The 16,338-nt window shown below is 42.3% G+C and overlaps 1 protein-coding gene across 6 annotated transcripts in view; it reads right to left on the reverse strand.

The window, feature by feature from the left end:
- Positions 1 to 7,595: 7,595 nt before the first annotated feature.
- ubr2 (ubiquitin protein ligase E3 component n-recognin 2) overlaps positions 7,596 to 16,338 on the reverse strand; it is a 256,169-nt gene continuing 247,426 nt past the window's right edge. For all 6 annotated transcript variants that reach the window (XM_034185748.1, XM_034185745.1, XM_034185746.1 and 3 more), the window contains exon 46: positions 7,596 to 8,431. In XM_034185748.1, the coding sequence (XP_034041639.1) occupies positions 8,290 to 8,431 (142 nt within the window). In that variant the 3' untranslated portion in view covers positions 7,596 to 8,289. The remainder of the gene's footprint in view (positions 8,432 to 16,338) is intronic.

Raw genomic sequence — 16,338 nt, forward strand, 5'->3', positions numbered from 1 at the left:
GTGGATGTTAAAATCGCCCACTATAATTATCTTATCTGAGTTAAGCACTAAGTCAGACAAAAGGTCTGAAAATTCACAGAGAAACTCACAGTAACGACCAGGTGGACGATAGATAATAACAAATAAAACTGGTTTTTGGGACTTCCAATTTGGATGGACAAGACTAAGAGTCAAGCTTTCAAATGAATTAAAGCTCTGTCTGGGTTTTTGATTAATTAATAAGCTGGAATGGAAGATTGCTGCTAATCCTCCGCCCCGGCCCGTGCTACGAGCATTCTGACAGTTAGTGTGACTCGGGGGTGTTGACTCATTTAAACTAACATATTCATCCTGCTGTAACCAGGTTTCTGTAAGGCAGAATAAATCAATATGTTGATCAATTATTATATCATTTACCAACAGGGACTTAGAAGAGAGAGACCTAATGTTTAATAGACCACATTTAACTGTTTTAGTCTGTGGTGCAGTTGAAGGTGCTATATTATTTTTTCTTTTTGAATTTTTATGCTTAAATAGATTTTTGCTGGCTATTGGTAGTCTGGGAGCAGGCACCGTCTCTACGGGGATGGGGTAATGAGGGGATGGCAGGGGGAGAGAAGCTGCAGAGAGGTGTGTAAGACTACAACTCTGCTTCCTGGTCCCAACCCTGGATAGTCACGGTTTGGAGGATTTAAGAAAATTGGCCAGATTTCTAGAAATGAGAGCTGCTCCATCCAAAGTGGGATGGATGCCGTCTCTCCTAACAAGACCAGGTTTTCCCCAGAAGCTTTGCCAATTATCTATGAAGCCCACCTCATTTTTTGGACACCACTCAGACAGCCAGCAATTCAAGGAGAACATGCGGCTAAACATGTCACTCCCGGTCAGATTGGGGAGGGGCCCAGAGAAAACTACAGAGTCCGACATTGTTTTTGCAAAGTTACACACCGATTTAATGTTAATTTTAGTGACCTCCGATTGGCGTAACCGGGTGTCATTACTGCCGACGTGAATTACAATCTTACCAAATTTACGCTTAGCCTTAGCCAGCAGTTTCAAATTTCCTTCAATGTCGCCTGCTCTGGCCCCCGGAAGACAATTGACTATGGTTGCTGGTGTCGCTAACTTCACATTTCTCAAAACAGAGTCGCCAATAACCAGAGTTTGATCCTCGGCGGGTGTGTCGTCGAATGGGGAAAAACGATTAGAGATGTGAACGGGTTGGCGGTGTACACGGGGCTTCTGTTTAGGGCTACGCTTCCTCCTCACAGTCACCCAGTCGGCCTGCTTTCCCGGCTGCTCGGGATCTGCCAGGGGGTAACTAACGGCGGCTAAGCTACCTTGGTCCGCACCGACTACAGGGGCCTGGCTAGCTGTAGAATTTTCCACGGTGCGGAGCCGAGTCTCCAATTCGCCCAGCCTGGCCTCCAAAGCTACGAATAAGCTACACATATTACAAGTACCGTTACTGCTAAAGGAGGCCGAGGAATAACTAAACATTTCACACCCAGAGCAGAAAAGTGCGGGAGAGACAGGAGAAGCCGCCATGCTAAATCGGCTAAGAGCTAGTAGCTACGCTAAGCTAGCGGATTCCTAAAAACACGCAAAGTGAATAATGTGTAAATAATTTAGAGGTGATTCAGCAGAAGGAGTGCTTTAGTTAAGGCACATAAAGATTACACTGGGAAACAAATCGTAATTTAGATAACTAGATCAATCTAACTGCGCAGATTAAACAGCTAACAGATACAGAAAAACACCGCTGTGCTCCGGAACAGGAAGTGATACAATACCGCAGTGAGAGCCAACCACCAAATGCCGTGTTGTTCGTAGACTCTCACTGGCTGGTTTTATTGACAAATCCATTCTTGGACTTCTGTCCACATATTTGTGCTCACACACACGTGTCGAACCCTCAGCCGATATGGCCGGCGCTCTCAGGACATCAAACAGCTGCAGGTCCAGAGAGTCACAACTAAACTAGGCAAAAAGACTTTTCCACCCATCTACCTGGAATGATGTGCAGAAGGATTTGAAAGTGACACATCTTACATCTCTTGGAAAATTTAAGACAAGTATTAAAGACAGAGTAATGAGCTCTGTTGATCTTGTGACTGCACCGGGTCATCCCACTCTAGTTTTGTGAAATGTGTGAAACAGTGACTGTGTTTTATTTGTGTGTTTGCTGTTCTCTGTTTTGTGCTGCCCTCTTGGTCAGATGACTCCTAAAAAGGTTTTAAATCTCAATTTTTTTTTAACCTGGTTAAATAAAGGACATTGATTGATTGTGGTTCATGTTGGTTTAACAGTGTTGCTGATTTGTTTTGTAATTCATTTGGTTTAGTCAGTTTGGTTGAGTGTGATGTTGTTGTTACCAGTGGTGGACACAGTTCCAATAATCCGATAACCAATAATTATCAAAGATAAAGTTTTCCTTTCCTCAGATTATCTTTTCATATAACTTTGAAAACCATTATCAGACTAATTATCTTCCGATTTTTGTCCAATAATTTTTAGACCGTTAACGTGGTAAACAAAGGTGAACAGATGTGTAGTTCTACCCTCTGCAAACAGAAGAAAACTGCTTCTAGAAGAAACCGCTCTATCCTCTGCAGGCAAAGGAGAACTGGTCACCAAAAAAGGTAAAAAAAAAAAAAAAAAAACTCATTTCTTTTAACCCCATACCCAGGCCCGGCGCCAGAAAAAAAAATATTAAGGGGACGATGAGTTTATCACAGGGGGTGGGGTCGCTCCCCCCCCCCCCCCCAAAAAAAGTGCACACCGGAGGGGACGTGCCTCTCAGCGTGCGTAATGAATTGGGTGCGCTCCTGGAAAGCTCGTGTATTTAGGCTACACCGTTGTAAGAGACTGACTAAGAGTAAAGAGTGACAGTATTTTTTTAATTATTATTTGAACATATAGACCCTCGGTCAAGTGATCTCCTGCATACCACAAAACCAAACCAACAACTGATCTGAGAAACGACACGAGACAGTAGATTAACCCCACATACAGCCCTCCATCACAAGAGCAAACACAGCGCAACTGGGCAGGACAGTCACACAACGGGTCAAAGATAAACCTTTCATGTAGATGTACAGTGGTCCCTCGTTTATCGCGGGAGTTACCTTCTAAAAATAACCCGCGATAAGCGAAATCTGCGAAGTAGACAGCGTTATTTTTTACAATTATTATAGACGTTTTAAGGCTGTAAAACCCCTCACTACACACTTTATACACTTTTCTCAAACAGGCATTAACATTTTCTCACTTTTCTCTCGTGTGTAAACACTCTCAAAGTTCAAACCTGAGTAAAAAAATAAGACCAACCTGTTTTCAGGCCCAAACATTTGTTTGAGAAATAAAAATAGAACGTTTTCCTATAAATAATTATGATGGCTTTTAGAACTAACGAATTTAATTTTAACAATCAACCTACGAGGTTCTACACATAAATTATTAATAGTGACTGACCAGTATTTCACAGTTCCTCTGATCGCGCCTCTTCGTCGTGGGCCGCTCCGCTGAAGGCCTCGCTGCAGGTGTCTTTTTCCGAGTGAAGAACACAGTTATGAGTAGTTGTTGGCGCTCTTTTTTCTTCTGGGTGAGAAGATTCTTATAAACAGACACGCAGAACACAATGCGCGTACTCTCCCTTCGCGGTGCCGCAAAAGGTGTCCCGTCATCAACACCGGCTGGCTTGATGAGGACGCAGAGCACAATGCGCTGTAAAAAAAGAAAAAAAAGAAAAAGAAAGCATGCAAAACTGGACTAAATAAATCCGTGAAACTGCGAGGCGGTATATTTTCGAGTATTTTTCTTTCTTTTTTATTTTTATTTTTGATAACTCTCACATCCGAGGGGGAGAGATTGATGACGTGAGGAGGCGTCACCCACAAACGCCCCCTCGTGGCGCCAGGTCCACCCATACTGATACGTGGGCAATATCACCCAAGTCATCCAGAGGCATACATTTTTAACTTATGGTTCAAATTTTAACCAAACTACTTTCGGACAAGTTATTTAAATTAACGTCACGTCTGAAGTTTTATAAAGTGAAAATATCAGATATATGTTTTAGTTCTAAAGTAATATGCTAATTTTTAAGGTTTTAGTGTGTACATGCTGTGTCCAGGTGCATTATGGGTAGCCAGGATAGGGTAATCTCAGTACATTCACGACAGGAGAAATGCATTTGAGACACTCTGATCAGGCTCCACCGACAACTCTAGTGCCTAAAACTCTTGTGAATATATTCTCTGGGTTTCTAGACATGATTGTGTTTGCGTTTATTAAATTTCACGCATTTTAAACATAGCAAGTAGGAACACAGATTATCTGGAATTTTGTTTTGGCAAGTTTTCAAGGTCTCTACAGCCAATCTACTGGCCAGTAGTGTCCATGGCAGTATTCAAACTGAAGCTGGGCTGATATTTTCAATCACTGTACTTGGTTCCAGCTCAAACTGTACCATAGAATCGCATGGTGTAAAAGTTCAGAGCGCACGATTTATGTTCTCACACACATTGTACGTTCAAAAACCACACGTCGGACTTGTGTTTCCAGAAGCAAAACGTTAACAGAAGCTTTTTTCAAACTTAATTTACAAAAACTCTCGATGGGAGACAAAGTAAAAAAAAAAAAAACAAACATTACAAGACAGGTCTGCAGTGTTTGCACAGGCACAGTGCAAGAGGTTGGACGCTTGTAGCGCTTCAGCAGCGGGATACCCTCACGATGGCCGACCAGAATATCAAACAAGTTTGATTTTTGTCTGACCATACGATTCAGCGATCAGGAGGTGGTCGTGAGATGTTAAACGCAGCTCATAACTCCATGTATACTAAACAATGCAGGATGTGCGATTAACCTGAAACTCGGTGCGATCCAAAAAATTCTCACACAAATGAAAAATCAGCTGAAAAAGGACCAAATCTCGCACTGGCACCAGTAGATCATGGCACTGTTCTATTTATTTTGACACCGGTTATATCAGACGGTTATCTAATTACAACTTGGCTTTTTTTTTTTTTTTTTTACACAAATAAAAAAAAAAGGCATATTTTACAAAAGCACATTCATCTGTTAACACCAACACACGACGCACCTCACATTAATGTGTTGGTTTACATAGAATGAATCAACCAATCAGTGTTAGTGGAGGCACATTTTACCCAGAATGCCATCTGTCTGTTACAAAATTTCAGAATTAATGCATTATTCAACATTAAAAGATATACGTTATATCTTAACTTTGCACAAATGCCAGAATTGACATTAATGGAGTTATTCTATCAGTATTCATTTTATTTATACACCAAACCATAACTCAGCACTGCTTTATTTTCCAAGACCTCAGCCTGATGGCAGCGTTGTGATTGAGTAGAGAGTTGAGCTTTATGGCTCCTCTCAGTTGTCTCTGTGCTGGAAGCCATGTAGTAAACTAGAGCTTCCAGCAGGGAGCAGGATGCTCAAAGACAGAAGTGCTGACTCATTGTTTGGGTCTGTTGTCGCTGTTGATGCTTCCAGAAGTGATCGTGGTGTTAAAACTCAAAATCTGCTTGTTAGTAGTTGCAAGTGTACCGGAGACAATACTGGAAGTTTTCGGTTATCTGTAACTTTTACATTTTTAGGTGGTTTATCGTTTTATCTTTATCAAAGATAACCTTTCAGTTATCTGATTATCTGTTATCAAAGTTAATTTTTTGGTTATCTGTACCCACCAGTGATTGTTACCATAAGTGTAAAGTCTTTTTTTCTGTCGTGTCCAAATGGTCAATCGCATAAAAAATAAAAAAATCTGTACTCATTGAGAGGATTTAGTGCTGCTGTAACAGCAGTTATAAGTCCTCTTGATGACTCCAGTGTCTTTTAAGTATTTAAAACGCCAACACTTCCTCCTCGCACTTGACCTACCATAACCCTTTTTTCACCATGTGGCTCGCACACACACACGGGAGGACCACCTCTAAACCAACACAAACCTGGGTCCACCCACTGTCTCCGGCTGTCTATAAAATGTTTGTGCAATCTGTGTTCGGGGTCTTTCTCGGATGGACCTTTGACCATCAGAGAACCAGATCTGATCAACTTCGCATGAAATCCAATAAACTGTAACTTTTGTAATAGAGTCTTTTTGATCCAGGACAGATCCAAAAGAACCAGGTTTAACAGATACTTTCTGGCATACATTTCTCAGCCAATCAGAAAGTCAGAACTCATTAATACATAAAGGGGCGGAGCGTGTGTGGCTCTATGTGTGAGGAAAGACGCGCAAACACACCTCGTTATGAAGTCAAAACCACTTTACCCGGTTTCGGGTGTTTATTATGTATCCGTATGGGGGTGGAAAACAATGCAGTTTACGTTTAATGCCACCAGAGGGCGTTTTGTATTTGGGATACTCTCTTGGATTGGTGAGATTATTATTATTATTATTAAAAGGGACCATGAGGTTTAGGACATCCTTTGGTCTTCCTGGTTGTGACATGCAGTGGTTGCCTGAGATCTCGAAGTCCCAGGGTTTGAGGTAAATCGATCATTATGTCATTACAGGACACGCGGAGTCTGATCCGTTCAGTGCTGCAGTCAGCGGGAGTGCGGCCACGCCCGTCGAGCAGGCCGCCCCCTCATCGGATTTTCATTGTCTGGAAATGGCGGAATGAAAAGAACTTTTTTTCCATCAGAATTTTTTCAGAAGCTGTTAGAGACTGGCACCTGGAAACTATTCGAAAAATTTATCTGGCTTTTGGCGAAAATTTTACGGGCTTCACAGAGAATAAGGTCTGTTAGTACAGCTTTAAGGACGCTCGGTGCACCACGCTCCGAGTTGCGACAACGCTGCACAAGCCACCGGACCATTTCTGAGCTGATGGCTCTGTGGATACGAGACCGTCGTGTGCTCTTGCTTTGGTTATCACAAGAGCTGGACATCAGCCATTTTCTGGCAGATTTCACTTTTAACAATAGATTTTGTCATGGAAAGCTGCGCGGAGGCTTCGCGCATAAAGACAGATTCGCTTTGGAAGCGAGACAAAGGAACACCTCCGTTTCGGCGTGTCAGAGGACAAGTTTGGACATGTCCAGCTCTCCACAATTTCACTGATACTTGCTGGACTGGTAAGCATTGAAAGCCGAGATAGACATGTCCAAACTTGTCCTCTGACACGCCGAAATGGAGGTATTCCTTTGTCACAGGGCGTGCATGTGCGTGAATCAGTCATGCTCGTGTCAGTGGGTCTTAAGGATCTCACACAACATCCAGTCCCACAGGTACCTGATGCTGCTTCTCTGTCGATGTTCCTGCATCCAAATCACCAGCTTCATCCATTTCTGTTGTCTTTCTGCAGATTTTGAGTCACTTTGTTCGGTGTCATTACAAACACTCTGGCAGAAATTTAAAAATGTGTAAAGATGCAAAAATGTGCAGTTCTCACAGGCCTGTCTGAGGTTTATTATAACATGCTGAACTGACTGAGAGCTCTGGATCCCAGGAAGACAACTTGCATGCAGTCGAACATCTTCAGCAGGTTTAAAAAATTTAAATTTGTGCCAAATGGCAACATGGGCAAACATGTTCAGGATGGTGACCCTGCAGAAAGACAAAGGACTCCAGAAGAAGGTGTTTCGATGTTTATTGATGTCGTTCTGTACATAAAATCATTTACACAACAATCCACATATTAACATGTCACATTTATTTCCTCCGTTTGTCTGAAAATCTGATTCACAACGAGCAAAATATCAGAAGCTTCCACAAACATTTTTCACTCGAAAGATTCAGATGTTTGTCATTTGTTAAATTTCTGTTTCAAAATGAAGCTAAAATATGGAAAAAAAAACCCTGAAGACAGAAACAGTGCAGCAGCAGGTTTCTGATATTATCCCCAATCAAGACTTTGACCAGATATGTTTATATGCGACTTTTTTGTCATGTTTGTCACGTCCTCCACTAGCAGGCGTCCCACAAACATTCTACAAAACAAACTACTGCTAGCCCTGTGGGCGTGTCTGTCGGCTCAGCGAGAATTTTTGGACTTGAAGTAGAAAAAAAGATTTTGCACAAACGACCCCTTTAAGGTGCTTCAGCTTGCAGTGAGTGTGATGTGGGCGGAGCCAGAGCCGCCTCAATGGTGGAGTGAGATAAGGTCAAAGGTCAACAGCCCCCAGGAGAGAGACAGCAAAAAAGTCCTGAAAGATTCCCTGAGAGGTGATGTGAGGTGACGTCATCCACACACAAACAGGCGGAACAAAGGTCAGCAGCCAATCAACTGCCTTAATCTGTGAGCGAGGGCGGAGCTGAGCTGAACATCACAGGTGCTGCCAGTCGATGGCGACCAACGTCTGATTGGCCTCCTGGGCGTGGCCAATGACTTCAGCCACACCATGTTGGTGCCACAGACGCTGGATCTTCCTGTAGCGCTCCAGACACAGATGGAGGGGGTTCCCCCGCCTGACAGACACATGACAACCACACCGCTTTATGACATCATAAAATCAAAGTCTGTGTGCAAAACAACCTTATTCTGAGGTGAGTACGTAAAGTTCTGAGCACCTCGGTAAGCTAATGTTAGCATGACAGCATTTACATATTAACTCCATGTGGGCAGAAAGCACGTTCAGGAACACGACAGCCTTAACGTCACTAAAGTTACACTCATCTGACGTTTAAACGCTCCGTCACAGCCGTCGACACACACCTTAACCACCCCCCCCCCCCCCCAAAAACAAACAAACAAACAAAAAAAAAAACCCAATGTGATTCATTACGTCATTCCACTTCTGATTGTTTAAGCAAAAAGTGCATCTTTAACTGTAAGAAAAGTTTAATTTGGTGAAAGTTACGTTCCAGCTTTCACCAAATTCAATATTTCTACCACTGAACTCAAACATTCATTATTTGTTTACTATATAATAAGACATCCAAATAATCTGTTTAAATAATTTTATATGAAATAATGATAGGTTCAGATCAATGAGCATGAGTTCAAATAAAAGTTAACTATGATTTGTCCAGATTTTCCTTTTTTTCTGATGCAAACTTTCTCTGACTGAATCGTTTCCAACTTCAGTTTGTTTTACTGCAGATGACTCAGTTTCTTTGTGAATTTAAATGAACAATAAATTAGCTAAATGGAATCTACGTGAAACTTATGAGATTATCTTACTTCAACTTGGTTCTTAAGTGTGACGTAACGCATCATGTGATTTCCAACTTCCAGGTCCAAATAAAAAAGGTGCGCTGTCATTAACACTGAGAACTCAGGCTGCACTTAAACCGCTGCACGCGGACAACAGCATTAACATCGCAACATAAAACTCTCCTGGATATATTAACTGGGTTTTTAGACGTTGTTACTGTGTTTGTTTTATGTAAAAATGCGTTTCTCTGTTATTTTCAATGGGCGTTGCTGTGAGCTGCGATCACTTCCTGTTCATGTCATTCGGGACAAAGTGAAGTTTGCACTTTAACGTCCTGTTTCTTGTCCTTTACAACAGTGTTTGTCCTCTTTGTTCCAGAGTCAGATATATAAGATGTCTGAAATTGGGTTTGTGTTTATTAAATTCCATGCAGTTTAAACGTAGCAGCCACGGATTATTTGGAATATTTGTTTTATTAACGTAATGAAATGCATAAAAATTACATTTTAGTAGTACAGTGGAACCTTGATTTACGAGTTTAATTTGTTCCGTGACAACGCACGTAAGACAATCTGCTCTTACAGTAGTGTTCAGAATAATAGTAGTGCTATGTGACTAAAAAGATTAATCCAGGTTGTGAGTATATTTCTTATTGTTACATGGGAAACTATGAAATTGGTCTATTAGTAAAAAAAAAAAAAAGTAGAAAAGTACTATTCTGAACACTACTGTAGCCTTGTAAAACATCCCCAAATCACTCTAAATTATGATTTTTTTTTTATTAACAGGCATGTATATTTTACCTGTACATAATAAAATATGAGGTCTATTAGAAAAGTATCCGACCTTATTTTTTTCAAAAATTATATGGATTTGATTCATATGTTTTACGTCAGCAAAGCTTGAACCTTCGTGCGCATGCGTGAGTGTTTTCACGCCTGTTGGTTGCGTCATTCGCCTGTGGGCAGGCTTTGAGTGAGGAGTGGTCCAGCCCCCTCGGCGGATTTTCATTGTCAGGAAATGGCGGAATGATTTGGGCTTTTTTTCCATCAGAATTTTTTCAGAAACTGTTAGAGACAGGCAGGTGGAAACCATTAGAAAAATTTATCTGGCTTTCGGTGAAAATTTTACGAGCTTCACAGAGAATAAGGACTGTTACCACCGCTTTAAGGACGGCCCACAATGGCGCTTGGCACACTGCGCCCTGAGCCGCGATCAAGAGGCAGAAACCACCATTTCATTTCTAAACAGATGGCTGTGTGGAGCCGGGACCGTCGTGTTGGGACATGCCCATCGCTCCACAATTTCTCTTATACTCACTCGACTGGTAAGCACTGAAAGCCGAGATAGACATGTCCCAACTTGTCCTCTAATACTCCAAAATGGAGGTGTTCCTTTGTCTCGCTTCATCAGCGAATCCGTCGTGACGTGCGAAGCCTCCGCACGGCTTTCCATGACAAAATCTCTTGTTAAAAGTGAAATCTGCCGGAAAATGGCTGATGTCCAGCTCTTGTGATAACCAGAGAAATTGCACACGACAGTCCCAGCTCCACACAGCCATCCGTTTAGAAATGAAATGGTGGTTTCTGCCTGTCGTGCACCACTGTGGGCCGTCCTTAAAGCGGTAGTAACACTCCTTAATCTCTGTGAAGCCCATAAAATTTTCACCGAAAGCCATGTGAATTTTCCGAATGGTTTCCAGCTGCCTGTCTCTAACAGTTTCTGAAAAAATTTGATGGAAAAAAAGCCCAAATCATTCCGCCGTTTCCTCGCAATGAAACGACGACGAGAGGGGTGGACCAGTGCTCACTCAAAGCCTGCTCACAGGCAAATGATGCAACCGACAGGTGTGAAAAAACTCATACATGCGCACGAAGGTTCAAGCTTGGCTGACGTAAAAACATATGAATCAAATCCATATAGTTTTTGCATAAAATAAAAAGGTCGGATACTTTTCTCACAGACCTCGTATATAAAGTAAAATAAAGTTTTCTTAAGTGTTCTTCTTACCTTAGAAACAGATAAATGCGGTTAACGGAGGGACGGAGGTCTGCACACTGTAAACACAAACTAAACTTAAACTGTACATCCTTAAAAGGATCATACAGACAGAACTTTAATTGTAAACTTGCAGGTCTTTGGACCCGGAAACAGACTTATCACGCGATGCATTACGTCAGCGCTTAACAACCGGATTCAGTATCTAATCACAGTTACCAGTTTGTCTGTAAAATCATATTTAAATCAATCATGTAAACTGAATCAAACATGAATGTAAATTTTCACATATTTTTATTATATTTGCAGTGACTGCTCGCATCACAGCAGGATTTTAATGTCAAAATCAATTCAAATGTATGTAGGTAGGACTCATTTTATTTTTAATCACACCACAGGCTGCTCGGGGGGGGGGGGGGGGGGGGGGGTGTCACATGGGGTTGTGCTGATTTTTCCTCTCTTTATTTGGACTTGAGAGACATTGTTTTGCTATTAATTCAGCATATTTTGGGGCTATGTGATCTTTTTCAATAGATTTAACAACGTTTGACTAAAGTGTTAACAGTCATCGTCTGAATGGGTTTCTGTCACTTTTCTCACTCGTCCAGATAAATATGTGTTCTGTGGAAATTGTGATGGATGGAAAAAGAAGAGACAATGTCCCACATGGACAACACAATGGTGTGTAGTTTATTTTGTCTCACAGGTTCTGTGTGTGCGGTTCTGCAGCTCTGAACCACACACACTCTAATGTGCGCATCGTCAAACTCACTACGCAAACATGAACCACAAATGACAACGTGTGAATGATGTCCACAATTATTACAGGTTGAATTTTTTCTGTCACACTTCACCCAAAAATTCACCATTAACGGGGCGGAAGAATAATCTGGCGACTCTGCCCCGGATGCACTGTGGCGTAAAGCCCCCGGTAAGGAAATGTGAGGTCTCCCCGTGGAGGAAGGGCAAGGACTGGCTGGACGTGTTCCACCGAAATGTGTTTGGCTTTACGGCACGTTGACCACAAAGTTTTTCGTTTTTTTTTTTACCGTCTCCACTCTATTTTTTATTATGAAACAAAGTGTTAATCATTCTATTAATTGAAGTCTTATCTTTGATTTGAAAAGCATGCTGCGCGAGATGCTGAGGTCTCAAACCACAAGCGTCTGTCCAGCTGCTTCATTAGAGCCGAGTTACTTTGATTTCCGACTAATCACGGCTCGTGTAACTAGTTTAGCTGCTTTGTTTCATTCAGGATATGGCACTAATTTTCTATCTGAAATCTCAGACAGAATTCTTTGGTTTTCACCCGTTTTGTTAAAAAACAAACAAAAACAAAAAAACCCAGAATATTAATGTTGACTTTGACAGAAAACAAACAGACCACCAGCATCTCTGCAGACAAAATCTCAGGGATCCCCCAGAATCTCTGGGGGCCCCCTCAGGGGAACTCGGACCCCGGGCAGTGAACCAGGGAGCTCTCGGGAGCTTTTTGTTGTCGTTGTCCTGGTGCTGTGGGAGACTGCCGTCTCTCCAGGAACTCTCCAGTTTGACCTCATTTTTTTTTTTTTTTTTTTTTTTTAAATCAAATCAATTTTATTTATATAGCGCCAAATCACAACAAACAGTTGCCCCAAGGCGCTTTATACTGTAAGGCAAAAGCCATACAATAATTACGGAAAAACCCCAACAGTCAAAACGACCCCCTGTGAGCAAGCACTTGGCGACAGTGGGAAGGAAAAACTCGCTTTTAACAGGAAGAAACCTCCAGCAGAACCAGGCTCAGGGAGGGGCAGTCTTCTGCTGGGACTGGTTGGGGCTGAGGGAGAGAACCAGGAAAAAGACATACTGTGGAAGACAGCAGAGATCAATCACTAATGATTAAATGCAGAGTGGTGCATACAGAGCAAAAAGAGAAAGAAACACTCAGTGCATCATGGGAACCCCCCAGCAGTCTACGTCTATAGCAGCAGAACTAAGGGATGGTTCAGGGTCACCTGATCCAGCCCTAACTATAAGCTTTAGCAAAAAGGAAAGTTTTAAGCCTAATCTTAAAAGTAGAGAGGGTGTCTGTCTCCCTGATCCGAATTGGGAGCTGGTTCCACAGGAGAGGAGCCTGAAAGCTGAAGGCTCTGCCTCCAATTCTACTCTTACAAACCCTAGGAACTACAAGTAAGCCTGCAGTCAGAGCGAAGCACTCTATTGGGGTGATATGGTACTACGAGGTCCCTAAGATAAGATGGGACCTGATTATTCAAAACCTTATAAGTAAGAAGAATAATTTTGAATTCTATTCTAGAATTAACAGGAAGCCAATGAAGAGAGGCCAATATGGGTGAGATATGCTCTCTCCTTCTAGTCCCCGTCAGTACTCTAGCTGCAGCATTTTGAATTAACTGAAGGCTTTTCAGGGAACTTTTAGGACAACCTGATAATAATGAATTACAATAGTCCAACCTAGAGGAAATAAATGCATGAATTAGTTTTTCAGCATCACTCTGAGACAAGACCTTTCTAATTTTAGAGATATTGCGCAAATGCAAAAAAGCAGTCCTACATACACTCAACAAAAATATAAACGCAACACTTTTGGTTTTGCTCCCATTTTGTATGAGATGAACTCAAAGATCTAAAACTTTTTCCACATACACAATATCACCATTTCCCTCAAATATTGTTCACAAACCAGTCTAAATCTGTGATAGTGAGCACTTCTCCTTTGCTGAGATAATCCATCCCACCTCACAGGTGTGCCATATCAAGATGCTGATTAGACACCATGATTAGTGCACAGGTGTGCCTTAGACTGCCCACAATAAAAGGCCACTCTGAAAGGTGCAGTTTTATCACACAGCACAATGCCACAGATGTCGCAAGATTTGAGGGAGCGTGCAGTTGGCATGCTGACAGCAGGAATGTCAACCAGAGCTGTTGCTCGTGTATTGAATGTTCATTTCTCTACCATAAGCCGTCTCCAAAGGCGTTTCAGAGAATTTGGCAGTACATCCAACCAGCCTCACAACCGCAGACCACGTGTAACCACACCAGCCCAGGACCTCCACATCCAGCATGTTCACCTCCAAGATCGTCTGAGACCAGCCACTCGGACAGCTGCTGAAACAATCGGTTTGCATAACCAAAGAATTTCCGCACAAACTGTCAGAAACCATCTCAGGGAAGCACATCTGCATGCTCGTCATCCTCATCGGGGTCTCGACCTGACTCCAGTTCATCGTCGTAACTGACTTGAGTTGGCAAATGCTCACATTCGCTGGCGTTTGGCACGTTGGAGAGGTGTTCTTTTCACGGATGAAACCCGGTACACACTGTTCAGGGCAGATGGCAGACAGCGTGTGTGGCATCGTGTGGGTGAGCGGTTTTCTGATGTCAATGTTGTGGATCGAGTGGCCCATGGTGGCGGTGGGGTTATGGTATGGGCAGGCGTCTGTTATGGACGAAGAACACAGGTGCATTTTATTGATGGCATTCTGAATGCACAGAGATACCGTGATGAGATCCTGAGGCCCATTGTTGTGCCATACATCCAAGAACTTCACCTCATGTTGCAGCAGGATAATGCACGGCCCCATGTTGCAAGGATCTGTACACAATTCTTGGAAGCTGAAAATGTCCCAGTTCTTGCATGGCCGGCATACTCACCGGACATGTCACCCATTGAGCATGTTTGGATTCTCTGGACCGGCGTATACGACAGCGTGTACCAGTTCCTGCCAATATCCAGCAACTTCGCACAGCCATTGAAGAGGAGTGGACCAACATTCCACAGGCCACAATTGACAACCTGATCAACTCTATGCGAAGGAGATGTGTTGCACTGCATGAGGCAAATGGTGGTCACACCAGATACTGACTGGTATCCCCCCCCAATAAAACAAAACTGCACCTTTCAGAGTGGCCTTTTATTGTGGGCAGTCTAAGGCACACCTGTGCACTAATCATGGTGTCTAATCAGCATCTTGATATGGCACACCTGTGAGGTGGGATGGATTATCTCAGCAAAGGAGAAGTGCTCACTATCACAGATTTAGACTGGTTTGTGAACAATATTTGAGGGAAATGGTGATATCGTGTATGTGGAAAAAGTTTTAGATCTTTGAGTTCATCTCATACAAAATGGGAGCAAAACCAAAAGTGTTGCGTTTATATTTTGTTGAGTATATTTGCTTAATATGCGCATTGAAGGACATATCCTGATCAAAAATGACTCCAACATTTCTCACAGTATTACTAGAGGTCAGGGTAATGCCATCCAGAGTAAGGATCTGGTTAGATGCCATGTTTCTAAGATTTGTGGGGCCAAGTACAATAACTTCAGTTTTATCTGAGTTTAAAAGCAGGAAATTAGAGGTCATCCATGTCTTTATGTCTGTAAGACAATCCTGCAGTTTAGCTAATTGGTGTGTGTCCTCTGGCTTCATGGATAGATAAAGCTGGGTATCATCTGCGTAACAATGAAAATTTAAGCAATGCTGTATAATAATACTGCGTAAGGCAGGGGTAGGCAACCTGTTCCAGAAAGAGCCATGAGGGTGCAGGTTTTCTTTGCAGCCACTGACTCCACCAGGTGATCTTACTGATTAATATCACTTTGAGCAGATGGAATCAGTTAATCAGTGAAATCACCTGGTGGAGTCAGTGGCTGCAAAGAAAACCTGCACCCTCATGGCTCTTTCTGGAACAGGTTGCCTACCCCTGGCCTAAGGGAAGCATGTATAAAGTGAATAAAATTGGTCCTAGCACAGAACCTTGTGGAACTCCATAATTAACCTTAGTCTGTGAAGGTAATTTCCCATTTACATGAACAAATTGTAATCTATTAGATAAATATGATTCAAACCACCGCAGTGCAGTGCCTTTAATACCTATGACATGCTCTAATCTCTGTAATAAAATTTTATGGTCAACAGTATCAAAAGCAGCACTGAGGTCTAACAGGACAAGCACAGAGATGAGTCCACTGTCTGAGGCCAAAAGAAGATCATTTGTAACCTTCACTAATGCTGTTTCTGTACTATGATGAATTCTAAAACCTGACTGAAACTCTTCAAATAGACCATTCCTCTGCAGATGATCAGTTAGCTGTTTTACAACTACCCTTTCAAGAATTTCTGAGAGAAAAGGAAGGTTGGAGATTAGCCTATAATTAGCTAAGATAGCTGGGTCAAGTGATGGCTTTTTAAGTAATGGTTTAATTACTGC

This window comes from Thalassophryne amazonica, chromosome 13, assembly GCF_902500255.1.
Source record: "Thalassophryne amazonica chromosome 13, fThaAma1.1, whole genome shotgun sequence".
Lineage (NCBI taxonomy): Eukaryota > Metazoa > Chordata > Actinopteri > Batrachoidiformes > Batrachoididae > Thalassophryne > Thalassophryne amazonica.